Source organism: Triturus cristatus, chromosome 9 (assembly GCF_964204655.1).
Source record: "Triturus cristatus chromosome 9, aTriCri1.1, whole genome shotgun sequence".
NCBI classification, from domain to species: Eukaryota; Metazoa; Chordata; class Amphibia; order Caudata; family Salamandridae; genus Triturus; species Triturus cristatus.
Genome location: NC_140592.1, coordinates 1043188288 through 1043211964, shown reverse-complemented (window position 1 = coordinate 1043211964; position 23677 = coordinate 1043188288). Strand labels below are relative to the sequence as shown.

The 23677-nt window shown below is 45.9% G+C and overlaps 1 protein-coding gene across 1 annotated transcript in view; it reads left to right on the top strand.

The window, feature by feature from the left end:
* Nucleotides 1–23677, top strand: part of IVD (isovaleryl-CoA dehydrogenase) — a 314006-nt gene that overhangs the window by 54646 nt on the left and 235683 nt on the right. Inside the window, exons 2-3 of the mRNA XM_085626876.1 lie at nucleotides 21402–21491; nucleotides 21612–21663. Of these exons, the coding sequence (XP_085483002.1) occupies nucleotides 21402–21491; nucleotides 21612–21663 (142 nt within the window). The remainder of the gene's footprint in view (nucleotides 1–21401; nucleotides 21492–21611; nucleotides 21664–23677) is intronic.

Here is a 23677-nt window from a genome sequence, read left to right as displayed (position 1 = left end):
CCCCATGCTGTTGATGCCCTGCTTAATCAAACAAAGACGCAGCATTTGACCAGTGCCCGTTTAACGGGATATGAGTTGACGCTTTTGGCTCCTCATATTACGTTGAAAAGGTGCGTAACGTTAAACCCGGCAACATTGTTGCCATACCACGAAACCCAGCCCGAGGCGCGGAGAGTACATGATTGTATTCTCGTGACTGAGGAACAAACAAAGGGTCGTATTGATCTCCAGGATACGCCCTTTCCAGATGTAGATGGAGAACTGTGGGTGGACGGATCATGTCTGAAGCTACCAGATGGTACGACTTCAGCAGCGTATGCAATTACCACGTTGCAAACGATAGTGGAGACTGCACGCATACCACAGAAATCAGCTCAAGCAGCGGAACTGATAGCATTCACACGAGCATGCGAGCTCAGTACAGGATTATGTGTGAATGTTTATACAGATAGCCGCTATGCCTTCGGAGTAGCGCATGACTTCGGCCTACTCTGGAAGGAGAGAGGGTTTTTAACGTCACATGGAGTACAGATAATGCATGGAGAGTTAGTTCACAATCTTTTAACTGCATTGACATACCCAAAGAAAATTGCCATTGTTAAGTGTAGCGCCCATAGGAAAGTAGTTGACAAAGTTGGAGAAGGGAATGCGTTAGCAGATCGAGTAGCACGGGAGACTGCGATGCAGCCCGGTGCTACTGCCATGTATGTAGTAAAGTCACAGGTGGAGAGATGGCATGATGCGAAGGAGGAAGTGCGGGAAATGCAAAGGACCGCTTCTGACAAAGAGCGGGAACAATGGGCTAGTGAGGGAGAGCTGGACGATGAGGGCTGCTGGAGAAATAAGCAGATGGATAGATGGAAATTACCCACGGCTTTTGTACAGCCTATGGTTCAGATGGCACATGGGCTAGCACATGTTGGAGCTTCCGCAATTGTAAAATTGCTTACCCAAGTCTGGGAGCATCCAGAGATTGCTAGCACGGCAAAGAGGGTGGTGCAGACTTGTATGATCTGCTTGAGGTATAACCCAGGAAAGGGTACTCGAACTCCAGCAGGAGGATTCGTGACACCCACTGCACCCTTCGAGGTTTTGCAGATGGATTACATCCAGCTTGAGCGCTGTAACAACTTGAAGTATGTTCTAGTAGTGGTTTGCGCCTTCAGTAAATGGGTTGAAGCGTACCCTACGAAAGACAATACTGCAATGACTACTGCGAAGCTGCTGCTGAAAGAGTTTTTCCCTCGATATGGCGTTTGTAGACTTCTGTGGAGTGATAATGGGCCTCACTTTGTAGCGGATGTTATAAAGTATGTCTTGAAGGGCCTGGGCATCACCCAGAAGTTTCACGCGGTATTCCACCCTCAGTCTGCGGGACTAGTCGAGAAGTATAATGGTACACTGAAGCTCAAGATCGCTAAAATTCAAGCTTCGACGTCTTTGACTTGGCCAGATGCTCTACCACTGGCGTTATTGTCAATTAGATCGGTACCACACTCTCGAACTGGCCTTACGCCGTACGAGATTGTTTTTGGACGCCCAATGAATATTTGGGGTCCACCAAAACCTAAAGCTGTGTATGATGTACCTTGTGTAATGATGAACGATTATCTGGCACAGTTAACGGATAACTTGGTTTCTATTCATCAACAGGTCCGAGAGGCGCTCCCTGATCGGTCCACCGGTGAAGGACATGGTCTCCGACCTGGTGACCACGTGATGGTGAAAATCTTTGACAGAACAAACAGTTTGGAACCGAGATGGGTGGGTCCTGAGCAGGTCCTCCTCGCAACGAGGACGGCTGTGCGAGTCTCCAACAGAAATAATTGGATCCATTCCCTGCACTGTAGGAAGGTGCCGCCCGGATTGGTGGAACCTGCCGTGCTGACCGATCAACGAGAAATCCTGGCTGCAGAGACAGGCTGTGCTGCGGAGCCAAACGCCACTGAGGAGCTCTTTCCGGACCACGTGATTTCTGGAGGAAGGCGATATCATCTTCGACCAAGGAAGTGAGTTCTCCAGTACCGGGACATACTGTCAGAACGGCCCTTGGGTTAGTGAAACGGAGAGCCGATGAGGCAAGGGGGGGGGATCAGCCCTGCATTAGTGTAGCGACACCCGTCTTGGCCCGCTGGTGAAGAAAACGACCGCTGCCCAAGGGGAAGAGTTCTGACAGACTTTTAGCTTCAGGAAGATATTGGGTTTTTACTTTGATATGGAGAAAAAGAAAATCCTTTGTGCATTAGGGTTCATGTTGACAGTAGCCATTGTTGGGATAACCACATGGTTCGTGGCGAATGTAACTCCCGCTCGGAAAATTCTGGTGTTGACAACTCCGGCGCCTGAGGAGCACTACTTTTATACATTACCGTATCAAGAGTTGAAGCATCGACAGTCTTACTTGAATAACACTTTCATCCAGATGCTGCATCATACCCACGTTGCTACGAACGCTACGAACTGTTGGATATGTGGGATGATGCCAGCTCATCAGAAGAAAGGATGAACGCCATTTATACCACTTCCTTTCTCTCATAATGGCTCTTGTAGAGCATGGTATACTTTGCTTTTTGCCACTCGGAAACCGACAGTGGGACGATTGCTCTTCAGACACAATAAAGAATGCCATCAAGATAAAAATGGGTATCCACAAGCGAATGGGACAATTTGGGAGTGGGAAGAGTACCGACCAGACAATGAATCCATTCCCTACATCTTCACGAACACAAGAGACACTGTGGGAAAGGACACATTTGTGATTCAAGTAGCGCAAGCTCAAGCGGATCTGTGTGTCCAGAGTGTGGGTTTTATTCCTGTTGGTGTTAGTGATTGTATTACTGTTCTGAACATTGATGGGTTGAACAATAGTACCTTTTTAGCCTCCCATAATACGTACTTTGTGTGTGGAAATAAAGGTTATTACCGTCTGCCGGCTGGGTGGTCTGGGGTATGCTATGTATCATTCCTATTACCTCCTGTATTCCTAGCACCCGCATCTTATCATAAGGATCTGAAATTATTGAACAACGTGACTGTAAATAGGTATAAACGTACTTTATCAATTGATGATGTAGATCAGACTGATACCAGTCTGCAACAGTATATTGATTTTAACTTAGGACTGTTTTTCTTTGTTGGAGCTGCTCTGAACAGTAGAAAGATCCGAAGATTAACAAGAGTGGTAGAGGCTGTGACAAATCAGACTGCTGCTGCTCTTGGGAATCTTACAGAGGAATTGCAAATCACTAGAATTGTTGCATTGCAGAATCGTATGGTATTAGACGTTATGCTAGCTGACAGAGGAGGAGCATGTAAAATTATTGGAAGTAGCTGTTGTGTGTTTATCCCTGATCATACGCCATCAGTTTATAATGCCATCAATAAACTGCATAAAATTGCAGCTGAGATCCATACAGAAAACGGCACTTGGTCCTTTTCTGGATGGTTTTGGGCGTTAATTACTGCCTGGGGATGGAAGGTTTTAACTGGTCTCTGCATTATTGTAGCAGTTCTGTTTTCGTGCTGTATCTGTGTTCAATGTGGTCCCTCGCTCTGCTCCTTATGCGTATCATTTTGTATCCCCGATAAGAAAGCTATTGCCAATGTGGCTCATCAGAAACGCTTAGCTAAAGAAGTCGAAGAAATGATGACAATTGACATATATGATGATTACCCTAACAAACCGGATGTCTTCAGTAAATGCTGAAAGGTCGTCTGTTGTAAATTGAAACCACGATGTGATTAAGCATTTACTAAAGACATTAATTCCCTTCCTTAGATCATGTTTTCTCTGTTATGTTGACCGAAGTTCGGACTCCATTTTGTATTGTCATGCTTCCTCGTGTTCCCCACGAGAAGAGTCCAACCTCTGTGTTAGTTGCTCTTGTAATCTGCCTAGTAACAGTCTATAAATAGCTCCTTTGTCCATCTGGCGCATGCCCAGACTTGACCACATCTGTTATCAGTTAGCCTTGCTTGACCATGTTTTCGCGGGCCCAAGGAGTGTGTTAGCTCCGCCCGCATATTGATTCAGTATCGAAAATGACCATAAATGGTAATGTTCTCTGGCCTCATGTTGTATCCACCCACTTATGAGCCCCTCTATTGTGTATAAAAGGGGACCATGTACGTAAGTTCTTTGTGCTACTCTATGCAATACTGAAGAGTGTTGTGTGGATTGTAGGACCACCCTTAAGGGTTAATAAATGCTGTCTTTGTACTTTGCAGTTTCCGTGCCAACTTCCTTATAGATTCCATTACAGGAGAGCGAACCCTTGTGTCCTGTGGGCCTAGCTGGGGCCTGTATTCAGCACTGTGGCCAACTGGATGCCATCTAATTCCCTTAAATTAAAGGGGGAGGAGAATGGAATCCTTGTGTTTGCCCCTGTTTCTATTGTACATTCACCCATTTCCAGTGGTGACTTTCTGAAATGGGCTCTTCCCCAAATTCAGCACCTTTGTCGAAGAATCTTGGTTTCCTCATTGACAGTAAGTGGAGTCTGGACAGACCAATCACTGCTGTTTCTTCCTCCTGCTTTAACGACATACGAGGGTGCACTCTGCTTCCACTGCTGCCCGAGTTGGTCCGTCCATCTGAAATGCAGGTATTCGTTTTTATGTTGCCTGGGTTACTCCAGTATTTGGGTCTTCCTGCTAAATCTCTGCACGGTCTAAAACTGAGGCAGATTGCTGCAGTTCTGGTGACTCGTGCCTTCTCCCGTTTCTCTCCCACATCCCTTCCTAGGACAGCTGTTAACTGGCTATCCATTGAAATCCTCATCAAATTCAAGGCAGTGTGTATTATACATACGTATTTTGCGAGCAGCAGGGACACACACACGCACACGCACCCCCCCCCCCCATTAAAGATATCTTTTCCTGACAGAGCCCTCATGTCAGCAGAATCCCTCTCGATGTAAATTTTGCTAATGACAACTATTCGCTTAGGAGGATGATCTTTCTCGTATTTGGGCCCCCTAATTGTGCATGCTTCTGCCTCTTTCCTTGCACCTAGACTCCAATAATTTGACTCCGAGAAACCAAATCGGAACCTGGCTATTTGTTTATTTCTCTCACCTGGTTCCTATTTGGCTATTGTCAGTTAGTGCCTGGACACCAGGGAGTATTTTGCGCTTCTATAAATTTCTCAATAGAAATAGAGGAAAGCTTTTTTTAAATATTTTTTTTCTTTTTTTTATTAATTCTGTTTATATTAAAGAACTCCAGTGTTCACCTTGCTCACAGATTGTGCGTTCACTGGCAGGACGGTTTGTGATTATTCACTTTGCTGTGCAGAATACGGATTTTTTTTAAGGAAAATTGTTCTCCGTTGCCAAATAAGCCCTTGAAAACATTCCATTTATAAGCTGTCACAGCCTTTGCATTTCAAAACAGTTGCCTAATTGTATTGTTTGAGTTACAGAGGGACTTATTTAAAATGATTTAATTACCTTTCTATGTTGTCGTTTGTAAGGGATTAGTGAAACATGTTTATAGACAATAATAGAATATGTTTAACAATAAATATGTATTTGCATATATTTAACCCCAGCGGTTGTAGTCAAAGGAAAAAAGAAAATGTTCAGATAATCTCTGCCACTGGCACACATCTATTCATTTTAAATAAGAGTTCTGTCTGCAAATAGCTTTACACACCTTTAAATAAATCTACAACCAAGCTTTTAAATACAACTTTTTACACATACATACAAGTCCAATAAAATGTGGGTATTTTAAATCTAAGGAAGTAGTAAGCAATAGAGAAATTGGATAATATCGAGAAAGGGGATGCTGAACGAAGGGTAGGGATCTTTTAATGAATTATTTCACCCATTTGAAAGTTTATTATGCCATAAAGGACTAAAAACACCCCCCTCTCCCACACACACATACTTTTAAAACAGCTATTTTTTTATGTTTGCTATATGCAGCCATTATCCCTCGTGTTCATTTACTTCAGCCTGCTCTATACAAATAGTTTTCAATTAAACTGCTCTGTGAGAATATAGAATGTTTGCAATTTAGCTGTTAGACTGCTGCTGTTTGGCTCAGCAGGTCATTAGGTCTCGCCTGGCAAAAGCAGCGCATGCGTTGCTCTCGCTATGGAGAGGACCTTATGGAATCAATACTCTCCATGGGCTTACGTGCACGTGTCTGCATGGACAAAGATGGCTGCTCTCGCTATCTGTTCAAAGCAGACAGCATGCGCGTGTCCGTACGGACTGTGGACAGTCTGACACCATCTTGTTCTAAATAGCGCATTCACCACGCTGCAGCGCTCACTCCCCCTCGCGCGTTCACCACGCTCACTCCCCCACCCCTTGCGCATTCACAACGCTGCCGTGCTCACTCCCCTCCCCCCCCCTCCCCTTCTCTTACCTTCATGCCTACTTCACTCAGCAGGAAACAGGCACGCGCACAAGGACACCGCACATCATAAAGCTGTACACTGGCTTGGCCTTCTGATTCCAGAGTCAACAGTTTAAGAAGGCGTCTCTGCTGACATTTATAAAAGGAAACGTTACATTGTAAGTGTCGGAATACAAGGGGCTGTTGGGTGAAAATGGAGTACTGGCTTGTAGCGTGCCGCATGACTTGGCAAAACTGCAAGCCGTTTCCATGTCTGCAACAATGCTGTGCCTAAGGGAGGAAAATATCCATACACTACTTCTGGGAGGGGCCGGATCACCTACTCTTTCTCACGAGTAGTGGCACGGGTTTGTGTGAAGTGCAGTTTCTGCTGTCAGAAAATGTCACAGCAAAACGCTGCTATGTAATGTGGGATTGCTTCTACCAACACAGCACTAGAGTTGGATACTTCCTGCAGGATTCCCAATGCCAAAAATTCGGAAATACTTTGCAAATTAACATCAGCACTGTCAGGTGCCGAAACGGGTCCCTATCGAGCTCTCCAGTTTTACCTTCAGGAAGTAAAATAAATAAAAATAAACTGCGATTCCACCATCCCTCACTGCTTTTGATGTACCTTCAAAAAGACTATTTTTTCAGTATTATGTGGCGCCAACTTGCATAACACAAGCACACATTCATGTTCTGAATCACAGGATGTTGAGCTGACATGAGGCTCGAACCTGCTTTCGCAGTTCGAATGCCTTAAGCCACAACTTCGCCAACAAGAACGGAAGCATTTTCAATATTAAATACGAGGTAATAGTTGTTTCCTATTTATTTTATGCAATTTACAACCATTGACAATAGTCCTGGCTCGTTGTAGGTGTGATGTTACTTGTGTTAAATAGCTGGATAAATGGACAGAAACGTCAAAATACCAGTGGGGCGGCACACTAGGCTAAGTACAGATTTTTAGTTTAAAGTGTTTTTAGGCCACGCCCTTAATTACACCAGCCACGCCCTTATGCACACTCTCATGGATATGGTTGCCTGTAAGTATTTGGTGCACTTTACCTCAATTGGAACGGTAAAGTCAGCCATTTTAGCATAAGAAAATATACTGGAATACGTAGAAAGTGTGATAACACGTTTCCAAAAAAAAAACCAAAAAAACCCCTGCCTCCTGGGTGTGTCCACTGCCCTCTCTTCACCCTGCCACCTCTGTGTGTCCACTGCCCTCTCTGCACCCTGCCACCTGTGTCCACTGCCCTCTCTGCACCCTGCCACCTGTGTGTCCACTGCCCTCTCTGCACCCTGCCACCTCTGTGTGTCCACTGCCTTCTCTGCACCCTGCCACCTGTGTCCACTGCCTTCTCTGCACCCTGCCACCTGTGTCTACTGCCTTCTCTGCACCCTGCCACCTGTGTCCACTGCCTTCTCTGCACCCTCCCACCCGAGTGTGTGCACTGCCATCGTTTCACCCTGCCACCTGTGTGTGTGCACTGCCATCGTTTCACCCTGCCACCTGTGTGTGTGCACTGCCATCGTTTCACCCTGCCACCTGTGTGTGTGCGCGCACTGCCATCGTTTCACCCTGCCACCTGTGTGTGTGCTGCCATCGTTTCACCCTGCCACCTGTGTGTCCACTGCCCTCTGTGCACCCTGCCACCTCTGCGTGTCCTCTGCCCTCTCTGCACCCTGCCACCTCTGCGTGTCCACTGCCCTCGCTGCACCCTGCCACCTCTGTGTGTCCACTTCCCTCGCTGCACCCTGCCACCTGTGTGTCCACTGCCTTCTCTGCACCCTCCCACCTGAGTGTGTGCACTGCCCTCTGTGCCCCCTGCCACCTGGGTGTGTGCACTGCCCTCTGTGCCCCCTGCCACCTGGGTGTGTCCACTGCCCTCTGTGCCCCCTGCCACCTGGGTGTGTCCACTGCCCTCTCTGCACCCTGCCACCTGTGTGTGTGTACTGCCCTCTCTGCACCCTGCCACCTCTGTGTGTGCACTGCCCTCTCTGCACCCTGCCACCTCTGTGTGTGCACTGCCCTCTCTGCACCCTGCCACCTCTGTGTGTGCACTGCCCTCTCTGCACCCTGCCACCTCTGTGTGCACTGCCCTCTCTGCACCCTGCCACCTCTGTGTGTGCACTGCCCTCTCTGCACCCTGCCACCTCTGTGTGTGCACTGCCCTCTCTGCACCCTGCCACCTGTGTGTGTGCACTGCCCTCTCTGCACCCTGCCTCCTGGGTGTGTGCACTGCCCTCTCTGCACCCTGCCTCCTGGGTGTGTGCACTGCCCTCTCTGCACCCTGCCTCCTGGGTGTGTGCACTGCCCTCTCTGCACCCTGCCTCCTGGGTGTGTGCACTGCCCTCTCTGCACCCTGCCTCCTGGGTGTGTGCACTGCCCTCTCTGCACCCTGCCTCCTGGGTGTGTGCACTGCCCTCTCTGCACCCTGCCTCCTGGGTGTGTGCACTGCCCTCTCTGCACCCTGCCTCCTGGGTGTGTGCACTGCCCTCTCTGCACCCTGCCTCCTGGGTGTGTGCACTGCCCTCTCTGCACCCTGCCTCCTGGGTGTGTCCACTGCCCTCTCTGCACCCTGGGTGTGTCCACTGCCCTCTCTGCACCCTGGGTGTGTCCACTGCCCTCTCTGCACCCTGGGTGTGTCCACTGCCCTCTCTGCACCCTGCCTCCTGGGTGTGTCCACTGCCCTCTCTGCACCCTGCCACCTGGGTGTGTCCACTGCCCTCTCTGCACCCTGCCACCTGGGTGTGTCCGCTGCCCTCTCTGCACCCTGCCACCTGGGTGTGCGCGCTGCCCTCTCTGCACCCTGCCACCTGTGTTTGTGCGCGCTGCCCTCTCTGCACCCTGCCACCTGTGTTTGTGCGCGCTGCCCTCTCTGCACCCTGCCACCTGTGTTTGTGCGCGCTGCCCTCTCTGCACCCTGCCACCTGTGTTTGTGCGCGCTGCCCTCTCTGCACCCTGCCACCTGTGTTTGTGCGCGCTGCCCTCTCTGCACCCTGCCACCTGTGTTTGTGCGCGCTGCCCTCTCTGCACCCTGCCACCTGTGTTTGTGCGCGCTGCCCTCTCAGATCTGTGTCCCTTCTGCTAGCACAGTGTCCTTTGTAGGAAACTTTAACCATGCGGATACACACTACTTTACTGGAAACACTGCATGCTCGGAACGAGTCTGGGAATGGCAGTGGGGGCTCCTCCGCAATAGCGGAGGAGCTTGGCCATACTGGGAATGAAATAAAAAATAATAATTCTAATTTTATTGTTAACTGGCAGCCCATGCTTCCGAGTGTGGGGCGCGGCCAGACAATCTTCTCGACACTACTCAGGGACTGGGAGGAGGAGTGGAGGGCACTTGTAGGTGCACGTCCGTTTGGCTGGCAGTTTTAGGTCGGACAAACAGACATGCACACTTAGAATTTCTCCACCCAGCTGTATTGTACAGCTGGATGGCGAAATGGTACAGGCTCCCAGTTCCTTTGTGAGCGCCTAACCAGGCCGCTCAGACCAATCCAGGCACTGCTCTCACGGCATTGGAGCAGCGTCTGGATTGGGTGGGGAGTCCGGGAGCCTGTGCTGGCCTCGGACTTTTGGAAGAAGAGCACAGAGGCATCTGACACAGGGCCGGACTGGGAACAGAAACCGGCCCTGGCAAACTGCTCAGCTGCCCCTCCGTGGGTTGAGGGAGGAGCACAGCCGAGCAGTTTGTGAGGGCCGGTTTCGGCCGTTTTTGTTACATGGGGCCGATATTGCTGACCCCCGGTAACAAAAATGGCCACCCAGGGGCCCAAAACCGGCACCCACCCTAGCGGCCTACCGGGGAAACACCCGGTGCCCGCTATGGCCAGTCCGGCCCTGATCCGACGGACAGAGCGGGAAAAGCAGGTAAGTGCCTTTTTAAAAACAATGTATAGTATTTGCCCCCGTACTGCTCACTATTTTATTTTGGCAGCCGCCATTGCTGGGTGGGTGGTGAGACAGAGCATTTCGAGTGCAATTAGTATTCATAGTGTACTTGAGCTCCGATCTCTTTACCACCTCCAGGATTATGCCTCGACTGGTCGCTGTTGAAACTTTTGAGAGACTAGTTTAGGGAAAGATCAACCTCTAGTATCCAAATGTAATGAAATAGTCTGGCTTTGAAACACATTGGTAACCATCAGAATCAATAGCGCATACTGCCCAGTAACCTTAACCTCCGGCCACAGGAACTGGTCCAGTGGGTATGTTTTAGTCATGGAGCTAGCACCGCTGGCATCTAATCTCAGCTCTACCACTTCACCCAAGTATGATGGAAATAAACTTTATATTTAAAAGTGACATTTCTCTGTGAATCATTTGTCTCTATATATAAACATTTGGTCCCCAAGGAAGCTCTTGAGATTGAAGGGGGTCTATTCCAGCATCTCTATGACTGACCGACAGACTGTCTTTCAGGAACTCTGGTGACCCTGGGTAGTCCCATAGTGGGGGATACTTGCTATAACAAGGGAGCTTTGTTATGTGTTGAATCTGTGCCGATAGTTGAGCGGCTGCTAGCGGCACCTTTTAATTTGATCTTCTTAAAACCTTTCTAGTGCCCAAGTTTAAACATAAAACTGTGCCGACCTGTTCCCACCTCCTCCAGTAGGGCCTCCCATAACCTTGTACTACCTGCTCTAACTTTATCTGACAGGAAGAATCTGACATTTGTAATTGGAAAACCCAGGCATATAATTGGAGAGCTGGGAGCGCAATACCCCCCTTTGTCATAATTTTTCCTCTGCTTTCTTCTTGCGATTCTTCTTCGCAGCCCAGATAAAGGAGTCTACCCGACTGTGGAGCTGTTTAAACCATAGAGTTTTAAAATGCAGATGTATCATGTTGAAAAGAAATATTCGAGAGAATTAACATGTTAACTAGGTTGGCTCTCCCAAATATTATTAGTGTAATATGGGACCAAGTCAACCTATTGATTTCAACCATCGCTTTCCTAAAATTTTATTCTGCCAGTTTATCTAATGAGTGGGTCACCTTTATTCCCAAGTATTTTATCTCCTCTTTTATCAGCACATGATTATCTTCCATATTCCAGACCATTACCTCTGTTTAATTTGGATTTGCCTGATAGCCTGCTACCATCCCAAATTCTGTTATTAGACATTCAAGGATCGTTACTGCTAAAATCGTAAATCCGGTATTTGTAAAGCGCGAACTACTCACCCTTGCGGGTCTCAGGGCGCTGGGGGCTGTCGTGGAAATTAAGTGAGCTATTGCCCAGAGTCGCATGTTGCTAAGCTGATCTGCTGCCGGAGCTGGGGATCGAACCGTGAGCCCTGTGCTCCGAAGTCAGCTGCCCTGGCTGTTGCACCACACCTCTCCACTCCTACTGCTGACATTTGGTTTTGCGTGTAGACCATAATGTCGCCTACATAAAGAGATTTTTTTCCACCAGGACCACACACAAGTGTGTAATTTGTTGCTCCAGACAAATTCTTTCTGCAAATGGTTCGATGTATAAATTGAACAAAGGCGGGGAAAGGGGGCAACCCTGTCTTGCTCCCCCTGGAAATCTTTAAACTCTGGGTTAAATTACCATTTACCAAAATCCTTGAAGCAGGGAATCTATATATCCCCTGTATAGCCCTACAAAATCTATTACCCAGATTATAGCGGTTTAACATAAAATACAATAATTGCCAATTCATGTTGTCGAAAGCTTTGGTTGCATCTAGCATGCTAATAGCTAACGGGATCTTATGTCCCACCACCATATCTATTGAACCAATGAGTTCATGATTTAATTGATGCATGTATCTACCTTTTCATGAACCCCTTCTGGTCCTCTGCTACTAATTTCCCGCTCACTTTGCCTAATCTCACAGCAAGAATGGTAGTATAAAGTTTATAGTGGTAATTTAAAAGGGAAATTGACCTAAATGCATCACAAGCTTTTGGATGTTTCCCTGGTTTTAAGATTAAGGAAACCACTGTTTCTTCCCAGGAATTTGGTAGAACTGCTCCCTCCACCCAAATCTCTGTAAATAAATCTGTCAAGACTGGACATGAGGTCTTTTAGTTTTATTTAGAACTCAGGAGGGAAACTGTCTGGCCTGGCTGCTTTGTTCTTTTTCCCCTTTTTCATAGCTGTGTAAAGCTCATTCTGCTTCATATCATGCTCTAAAAATTATTTTTCCTCCCTAGAAAGTTTCTCCACTCTCTGATCCTCCAGCAAACTTAAGTTGGGCTTCTGACGCACACAGATCCTTGGTGTATAATTCCCCATAGAAGTTTAGAAAAGCATGCTCGATCTCCTGTCTCGACCTTAAGATGTTCCCTGTTTCTCTACAAGTTATCTCACTTATATTGTTCTTTACAACTTTTGCTTTGGCCTTCCAGGCCAGAAGTTTCCCGGCACTTTCACTGTATTCAAAGTGTGCTAGTTTACCAGCTTCCCATCGCTCTAGCACTCTAGCTCTTAATATAGCAGAGAGGGAACGTTTATATTCGGAGATCTCCTCTTGCTCGTTTTCAATTAGGTCTCCCTCCCGTTATGATTCTCTGCCCTTTGACTCGAGTGTCACAATCTTCTGTTCCAGCTCTTCAATCTGACTACTATAGACTTTCCTCTTTTGCGCTGAATTACTAATTCAAGCCCCCCTAATGAATGCCTTATGTGTCCAACACGACCTTTTTAGGTGTTGTTTCTTTATTAAATAAAAAAAACTCACTTGTCCTTTCCATTAGAGTGTCTATTACAACCTGGTCATTTAGTAACGATCTGACCAATGTCCATCTTCTTTCTTGTCTTCCCTTCTCCACCTTTATTTCTAATACCACAGCTGCATGGCCGGACAAGTGAGCGGGATGATGTCTAATGTTCCTCACCTCTATGTCTAAGGATTTTTCCATTAAAAAGAAGTTCATCTTAGAGTGATGTTTATATTTTTTAAATTATGAAAGGTAAACTGCATTTCAGTGTTATGCCTAACTCGCCAAATGTCACACAGACCAAATTGTTTCATAAGGGATTTAACATAGCCTTGCATTTTAGGATTGAATCTTGCTCGACTATTATTAGACCTATCCAGCTGGTAGTCCATTACAACATTAAAATTACCAGACCAGATAATTGGTTATTGGACCTGCAGCAGCTCTGAGGCCTGCGCTTGTAGGGGCTCTGTATCATCAACATTTGGCCCATAGTACCCTACCAGTGTATAGTATTTACCCAGTATTTTGACGGCAGTAACCCATCTCCCTTTCTTAGCCGCTTTCCAATTGAGGATAGAGATCTGTTTTTTTAAATTTATTAATACAAGTACTTCCTTTATGTGGAATTTTGCTTGCTGGTAACAATCTGCCCAATCCACCTCCTGGTTTTTTTTTTTTTTTTTTTTTTTTTTTTTTTTTTTTTTTTTTTTTTTTTTTTTTTTTTACAAATCTCCAAACATTCCAGCCTAGATAGGTGGGACTCTGGAGAATAATTATTTGAGCTGGGGCATCTTTTAAATATTGAAATATTTTCCTTCCCCTGCGGTCAACTCTCAACCCATTAATATTACAGGATAGGATCTGTATATTAAAATTATTCATTAAATTTTGTTGAGATTGCTGCGCAGACTTCGAAACATTTATGCAAATTAAGGCACTGGGACATAAAAAAAAAAAATAATTTCCCCTATGCTCCCAACCCTGTGCTTCCTTCCCCCCACCCCCCTGGAGAACCCAAACCCTTCTTTCCTTGGTTATCCTCACAATTTGGGCCTGTCGTCAAGGGAGGTGAGTGAACCCATGTTATATAAAATGACAAAAAGAAAAAGGAGGGGACAAAAAGAAAAGAGTAGAAGGGACCAAAAATACAGCACCAATAAATAGTAGCCTCATCAGCGGTCCTTGATATCCTAAGGCTGAGAACTTCTGCTACATGCCATGAATCTATTGTAGTTAGGACTTTAAGCTTTTTCAGCAAGGCTTCAGCCTCCTCATGACCCCTAAAATTATACATTTTATTTCCCATCATCACTCGTAGGGTGGCTGAAAACTTTTTTCTTTTTTTTTTTTTTTTCTTTTTTTTTTTTATTCCTTTTTTATTGTCAACGAGAGGTTAATGCACACATACAAAATAATATGCACAGTATTAAGAATATACAGATAACATTACCTAACTCAGTAATTATACACTAGATAACAGAGCATTTATTCCGCCAAAAACAAAGACCCCCCCAGATTACCGTGAATTTAGCTATTGAGCGGATACCTCTCTTGCCTTAGCCAGCACCTGTTCCATATTGTGTGTTTGCCTTACTAACAGCCACCAATCCATAACAGATGGGGGTTTTGATGATATCCACTCTCTAGCTATGGTTAATCTTGCAGAGACTAGTAAAATAGCAAGCAAACTATTGCTTGTAATGCGCCCAGAACTATTTCCCATCATGATTTCATTAATTGACAAAGGTGCTCCTATCCCCAACTTCTGAAGGAGAACACTCCCAACATTCTGCCAGAATATAGCCAGTACCGGACATGTTACAAACATATGTTTTATGTCAGCCGCATATAATTTACATCTAGGGCATTTTGTCCGATCACTAGTTGTAGTATTGTCAGATGACCACTTAGCTATTCTTTCGGGAGTGTAATATAAGATACATAGCATACGATGTTGCTGCAGTCGCAAGTTAGTAGAGTGGACAGCCTTATCTATTGTGCTAAGAGCTTGTGATATGGTGTTAGCCGCTACCGGCGCCCCCAGCACCTTGCTCCAGCGATCATCTAATCTCCCACATTCATCTATTCTGTGACTGCTTAACCATTTGTACACCCTGCTGATCAATGTTTTCGACTCTACTGCATACAAGAAATCCCATATCTCGGAGTCAGTTATGTTTACCAAATTGATGGATCTGGTAGTATTTAAACAGCATGTAATCGGGCAATTTATGCTTAATCTGCAGTCTCTCAAATGAGACAAAGCTAGTCCTACAAATCCCCCTAAACTTGTAACGCCACATCTTGCCCATTTACCACCCACAGCATCCTGAAATATCTCTGCAATCCTGGGTTATGCCATAACGGGAATTTGTCATAATATTGAGAAATATTATTGCTAAGCAAAATGGTGCGCCAGGTATATGTACCCTTTTAAAATAGTTTGGGTCGTTGATTCTATACAGAAACATCTTGCTCTCGCCCCCTAACATAAACTCATGACAAAAAATGGTACTGGCAGGATTGATAGGACTACAGAGGCGAATAAAACAAGCTGACCAGAAGTATGTTTTAAAATCTGGAAACTCTAGACCCCCTTGGTCGAAAGGAAGTTTCAACCGATCTATCGCACGCCTTGCTTTCTTATATCCCCATATAAAACTACTTAACGTTCCATCTAATCGCTTGAAGAATAAATTTGGAACACGTAACGGAATAGAACGAAAAAGATAAAGAAACTTAGGCAGAATCTTCATTTTTATAATAATTCTACCAATAATACCAATAGGTAGCTGGAAACTTTTAAGTGGGCAGGACCTCATGTTGATGGAGAAACCTTCTCCGGACAACAGTCTGGCTTTTAGCGCAGTTTCCAGTAGCTTATCTTTGATTGAATATGTGAGGAAGTTAGCTAGGATTCTGCGTGGTCGTGTTTGCGCTGGGTCATTCCTAAATGGGTCCCAATGTATCCTTTGAATAACCTGCAAGAGAGCTTCCACCGACCCCTCCCAAGCTCTGCTTGATTTTTAACACATTGGTGATGAATGATTTCAAAGCATCTCCCTCTAACCCTTCTGGGACATTTGAGATTCAAATATTGTTACACCTTTCTTTGTTTTCCAAGGTTTCCAGTTTGTCTTAACTTTCTTTAAACTTGTATTTTAGGCCATTGAGTTCTTTTCTGTCCCTAGTTGCCGCTTCCTGCAGATCCAGCACCGATGCTTCCACGGCTAGTGTTCCTTGAGACGAAGACTCCCAACTTTTCTGCTAATCCTTCTCAAACCCCTTGGATTTCCTTTTGATTGGCTTGAGAATTCGCAGCCCATTTTTTTTAACTCCTCTGCAAGGGATTGCATTATTTGCTCCAAAGGGCTTATCTGCGAATCTCAATCTTTCCCTGGGGCACAGAACCTGGTAGCTGGCCTCTCCCTACCATATCTATCCGTGCCTACTTATAACCCTCCCCCCCCCCCCCCCCCCCCCCCCCATTGCTGAGCTTGGGTCTCATTCTCTTTCCTGAGTCGAACCCTCTTCGACCAGACATTGATATCAGTTAGGGGTCACATGGATCCGAAGCACGCCTAGTGCCTCCACCGGTTGTGCGGGGGACTTCATGTTATCCCTGATGCCTTGGTCCGCCAGACAGACCCCTCTAGTGGGCACCATAGAATCTGTGTCTTGAAGGGGGGCCTTCTGAAATTTGGGTTCCTTCAGGGATCTTTTCCTGTAGCTTAAAGTATGACCTCAGAGACGGTGCAATTCTTAAACTTTTAGATTTTTGATTTGGGAATTTCGGGATTTTTCCTTTGTTGGGGGGCCTGAGAGAGGCCTGCACATCTTTCCTTAAGGTATCTTCCCCCTCCCCCCTGAGAGGTGGGTGGCTGAGGGATTTTGTTTTGCCTCAGAACCTTTTCGCCTTGACTCAGGGTACCTGAGGATCTTTGTCGCTGAACTCTATTTCCAGCCCAAAATTAGGGTTCCTCCCAAAAGCTTCAGCACATCTCAGTGAATATCTATTAGGCTTATGAGTCTTTTGGCCTTTCCCCCTCATTAGCCATGAATACATCACATTCCTACCTGGGAAAACTTTAACCAGCGGGATACTTTCTTGCACTCCTCTGGGTGGGCCTTACTGCTCGTTGCTATTCTAACTCCAGTCCTGGAATATTTTGGGGAAAGTTATACATTCTCCAAGGATTTTTAAGAAGAGTTGAAAAGTAGAAATTATGAATGTCAGAAAGTGCTGCCCTGAGAGCGCAGCTCAGGACAAAAAACTTTGCCATTTAACCTTTATTTGACTTGGAAACAAAACCTGACTGTATCGAAGGCAAGAGTTCCTCTAATACAAACAGCCTTTTGTTTTTTTGACTCGCTTTAATCTTCCTATGCTGCATGAATGACCACATTACACCCAGATATTTTTTTGTATAGCAGTGCATTTTATTTTACACTAGTAACTGGGCTTTCCAGAAGCATCAGATGGCTCTGCATTCTTTGACTCGAGTTAAATATTACATTTGTTACTTTATTTCATTAAAAAAAATTGTGGCCGATTGGCCTGGAGATGGAGAATGCGGAGGAGCCCATCATGTGCGGTTTCCTGGCGCAAATGTTCTCTACCCTTAGTGAGGATATACAGGCACTCAGAAAGGACTTTTCCAAGGAGATAAAGGAAGTGGGCCGTGACATAGATGAAGTAGGAGAGAGAGTCGCCAAGTTCACCAAGGACACTCGGATGAATTCTGCGGATCCTGGACTTTTTTGGGAAAATGTTCTTGTTTGTTTAGTTGGGGTTAGGGAAGGGCGTAGTCCAAAGTCTGTGTACATCGGGTTCCATTCAGATGGTTACAGCTCCATGCACCAGGCAGGGGTATCGAGGGAGCGGGGTAAGAAGAGCTAATCCTGGGGTCTGGCGGCTCAGCACCTACCAATACCTGATATGATTAGGGAAGTAGCAAAAGTTCTCACGCTCAATGTCCAGGGGCTCAATAACCCCATTAAGAGGAGGGCAATTCTTTCCTATTTAGAAACTACAGAGGCAGTTGTGTGCCTCCTGCAAGAAACACACCACCTATCCAAAGACTGGCATCAAATGCGTTCCAGGGCGTTCCCTCAACAGTTCTTCTCTTCCACGGGAGAGAAAGGCGGGGGTTGCCATTTTAATAGCCAAACGCTGTAAAGGGGTGGTGAAAGAGAAAGTAGCCGAGATAAATGGACGGCTATTGGCGTACACTATCCAGTTTGGGACCCAATCACTGGTCCTGGGCTCCATATATGCCCCCAGTTCAGGACAGGAGGGATTCCTGAAAACTGCTTCAACGGAGGCGCTGGTTCCGCAGATGCGCTTGACTTTGGTGGGAGGGGACTTGAATATGGTCATGGACGCAAACAAAGATAGATCCAAAGTTACTATACATCAAAAGGGGTAGATATGAGCGGAAGGGAAGCTCTGGTTTCAAGAGGTGGGTCTGGTTGATATTTGGCGGGAGGCCCAACCCAGCGCGACACAATTTTCTTTTTTCTTGCACGCACATAGATCTTATGCCCGCCTGGACTATTTCTTAGGGACTACAGAGATCAATAGAGCGGTGTCGGACGTAGACGTAGAACCAGTGGCCCTCTCTGATCATGATGCAGTGATTGTGCAGCTACAAGTAGCAACACGCCAGAGTCCAACGGGAGGGGGTGGAGGCTTAAGGAATTTATGTTCTATAAAATGACAGTGGAGCGGCAAATCACCAAGTGCATCACCGAATATTCACGGGCATACTTGCCGCTTGATTGCGCCCGCTTATGCCAAACTTAATAGAACCAAATCAGGCGGCGTTTATTCAATCTAGACAATGCGGGGATAATACGAAGAGGATTCTCCACCTCATTGACAAGGCCCACCAAACGCTAATGGACGCGCTTCTATTGTTGGTTGACGCCGAAAAGGTGTTTTACCGGGTGGATTGGAGATTCCTGGAACAGACCATGGTACATTTTGCGTTGGGTACCAGGTTTAGAGAATGGGTGGGTTGTTGCTACGGAGTGCCTATGGCCTCCATTAGCGTGCGTGGTGTCTCCTCGCGTTCTTTTCGTCATCCAAAGGGGCACCAGGCAGGGCTGCCCCTTATCGCCTCTCCTATTTGCCCTCTATATTGAACCCTTGGCCCAGAAATTTCAAGACCATTCTAATATCAAGGGGATTCCATTCGGAGGGGAAACGCACCCCATTAGCTTATTTGCGGACAATATTATAGCAGCCCTAACGGAACCACAGAGATCAGTCCCTGCTTTTTTGGAAGAGCTGTAGGCCTTTGGCCAGGTTTCGGGGTTCCGGGTCAATGCGAACAAATCACTGATTCTGGACTTGAATCCGACAGGTCAGTCACGGCGGCCTGTGGAAGAGCAAATTTCAAGGGTCCGCGTAGCCAAAACTATTCCATATCTGGGGTTGGAGTTAGCGGCTACAATCCGTCATATTGTTCAATTGAATTACGGCAGACTGGCGCGGCAGATTAAGAAAGACCCGGGCTCCTGGCGTAAACACAATCTATCTCTGCTGGGAAGGGTGGCGGCGGTTAAAATGACCTCTTACCTAAGGCGCTGTACTTGTTCCTGACTTTACTGGCGACCCCGCCAGATGCGGTTATCGCTTCGCTACAACGGGATATTAATCACTTCGTATGGGCTGGGGCATGTCCACATATGAGTAGGGACTTGAGCTATATGCGACCTGACAATGGGGGTCTTGGGATACCGAATTTAGCGGATTATTACAAAGCAGCCCAGTTGCGCTATTTGGTGGAATGGAACAGGCCTAAGTCCGAAAAGAGGTAGCTTTTCCAAGATAGGGCCCTCGCGGGAATTCCTTTATGGAAGGTCCCCTTCCTGAAGAAAGAGCACAGACCCCAAAGCTTGCTGGGCTCGCCGATCACAAAATCAGTTCTGAAAGTCTGGGATGGGGTGGTGACCATCAGGATGCTGGTGTCTTTTCCATCGCCCTTATTTGGAAATAGGGAGTTTACACCTGGAGAAGCGGAAAAGGCATTTAAGGCATGGCACTCCCTGCCGCTCGGTCGGACACCTGTTCGACCTCTTGGGAATAATTCCCTTCCAGCAGATAAAAGACGACTATGGGGTGCCAGTCGGAAAGGTTCAGGTACATGCAAATCCGGCATTGGGTGCTTCAACCTGAGGTGCGTGTACAGGCCAGCCGCAGGTTGACACGCTACGAAAACTGGTTAATTACTAAATACGACAAAGGACTGATATCACACCTCTATAATCTGATCAGACGTCATCCAGACCCTGACAGTATACCCAGCCAGAAGAGATGGGGAAAAGAGCTAGGAAGAGACCTAATGTGGAAAGACTGGGAGGGGATTTACTATAGGGCAAAGCACACAGCCCTCAACGTGGCCAGCATCGAAACAGCTATGAAGATAGCCACATATTGGTATCTTACGCGGGTCCGCCTCCATAGGGTCAACCCGGACAGGAGCCCTACCGGCTGTATGGGTTGTGATGAGGATGGAACATTTGTACATTTATTATGGGAATGACAGATATTAACTGCATACTGGACCAAAATCTTAGATGCAAGATCAGTTATTCGACACACAAATACCTCGCTTCCCGGCGTATGTGGTCCTAGGCCTTCCCAATCCCATCACATATCCACTTAAAAGCATTAGGAGACGACGAATGGGGTTGGCACTGGGGGCAGTGCTTCAAAACATCCTGACGCATTGGGGGACATCTACCTCTCCCACTTACGTAGGTTGGCTACATAGGCTGTGGTATCTCCTGGGTATGGAGCGGATCTCGGCCTCCTTAAGCAATTCCGAGAACTCGTTCAGGTCAATTTGGAAACCATTCTTAACACTACTAGCATCAGAGTTCAATGAAATTACCCAGCCTAAGTATTTGAGAGTGTTACGTTTAGCAGATCTGGGATGTGAGAGCCATCCTCCTGCAAATGCTTGATTTCCTTCCGAACCTGTACCATGTATAACGCTATGACTACCGGAGGGGGGGGGAGGGGGGGAATGTTAATGGTTGTTTTATGAACAATAGTTTTGAGATGCGAAGCTGAGCTTCATCTTGCGAGGTTGTTACGAAGTAGACTATTGAATGTACTTTATACTGTAAACAAACAAGTATATGATCAGATATTGAATGTGAAGCATATGTGAGCTACTGTTTTATGATAAAGAGTTGCCTTCCAGATTGATACTTCTAATAAACAGATTTAAACATAAAACAATTGTGGGCCTGCTCATTTGTGGGCAGTTAGCAAACCTATTTAGCTGTGAAGAAAATATGCTGCTTATTAAATTTTTATTTGTTGTTTTTTCAGCTCCGACAAACTATGTACCGGTTCTGTCAAGAGCACCTATACCCAAAAGCACAAGAGATTGACCAAAAGAATGAGTTCAAGGAACTGAGGGTAAGTCTGCTAACTGTGTTGGAACTGGTGAGACAGCTATTCACTTAACCCCAGTAATGATGGCAGGGCTTAGGGGGAGATCACTGGCCTTTTTTCCTGAAGATCTTTTTTTGCTTCCAGGAATTTTGGAAGAAGCTTGGCGATTTGGGTGTGCTCGGAATAACTGCTCCTGGTAAGCCTATCCCATATCTAACTGTACTACCTTTTTACTAACCAGTTAAAAACGTCTACATTTTCACGTTGCTTATAGTAAAAAGACTTGCTGTCACCATGGTGTATATTGCTTTACTCTTGCTGCTCACATTACACAATGATGGATCTTCTCAGCTAGACAGCAGTTTTGCAGTCTCCCTATAGTCTGTTTCAGCAGTCTGCCACAGACCACATTGTATTTGATCCAGCACGAGACCGGGTAATGGGGAACAACATGTACCAATATCCTCCCTGCGTCACAGACCCGACGTCACACTAGCTCATTCACACATGCAGTCATTGGTGGGGCCCATAACACCAACACTCACACGTCTCTTTCACTAGTCTGCACACACAGGAGGGATGAGTAATTCAAGCGCTGGAAATGTGGGGGAATACCTTCTAACCTATAGGGAGAGAAAAGTTAGTTTACAAAATATACATTAACGCCTTTCGCTTGCAGATCCTTAATCCTAAACATCAAGGCACTCCTCCCACTTGGTCAATGGACCAATTAGTTGGATTGGTTGATGGTGATTTAGAACCAGCTAAAACACATTTTAAGACTTCAGAATCTTCCCCTAAATGAAAACTCATGATTTCTCGTTAATCAATAATTGTTTATCTAACATTTTATAATGATTACATTTTCATTTGTCTCGTCAAGGTTTGGAAAATGGTATATCAAATCGCAGAACATCATATTTACCTAATCTGGCTATTTGGAGTCCTCTAATTCATTGGCTCTGCATTATCAAATTTTGCAGTAAATCGTCCGAAAGCAGGCCAAAGCTCAAAGTTCTTTGCTCAGCACGTTAGTCCAAAGATCGGCAAAGGACCAGAGACGTGCAAGCATCTATCATTGCCTGTGGATTTAGAAAACGTTCACAGTCGTCAAGCAGGCGGGCAGCATCAGGGTCTTCAGAAAAGGCGTCACGACGAACGTGAAAAATGATGAATGGAAAAAGAGTGAAGTGGAGAGGATGATCCCTCCCTATTCTACTACCCTTTTTAATAATAAAATGAAACAAGATACATTTTAGAGTTTTAGAACAGTCGTGATTGGCTGGTTGAGATCGTTCGATTCAACTTTAAGGTTCTCAGTACAGTTCGAGGGGTGAGCTCACGGGTTAGTCCAAGAGTCGGCTTGTTCCGGTTTATTGTAAGGTTGATTGTTCTCCTGTCTTGCCAGACCTCCCGTTTTCTGGCCTTGTCTGGGTACATGGTGAACAAAGGTCGTGACGGGGTTTTAGGAGATTTCTCGCGCATGAGTGGCTCACTCCGCGCCTCATGAGACAGTCGCCACCTCGTAGTGTAGTGTCGGCGGCCATCTTTGATTTAGGCCCAGATGCCAACTTAAGCGAAACAAACACAAAAGAGTAATTAATACATATAAATGGTAAATCTAATGTTAACCCCTTACTAATCCCTCTGTGCTTGTATTTATCTAGCATATAGCGACATTTAAAGCAATTGTATTCACCTTTTCGATCCTCCTCCTGGGTCAACATCACAAAAGCAACATATATCATGCAGTATTCTATTACCACATATACTATTGTCAATATACGTACAGATTTTAGTTATCAAGGTTATTTAGCCATGCAAAATGCACATCCCACGGGTAATTCAAGTTTTAGTAATATTGATTAATATACATGCAAAACTCGTTTAATAATATTATAATAGATTATATAATTAGTATTTTCATGCAAAATAGAGGAGGTATACAAAATTTTGTACTACATGCTCCATCATATTCAATACATCAACATACTTTGAAAGGGCTTTAGGTCTGCCCTATCAACCTAATTGGACGGCTTTCTTTTTCATGTTATTTCTTTGCTGGTGATTTGGGTGTTTTACTCCTTATTCTTGGTGTTTGTCCGGCCCCTGGAGCATTGCTGCTTTACCATGGTTTTTGACTGGATGAGTTGTATTCTTCGACTGGTCGTGTCAATGGAGTATCTTTAGGACGCAGCCTACCAGACGGC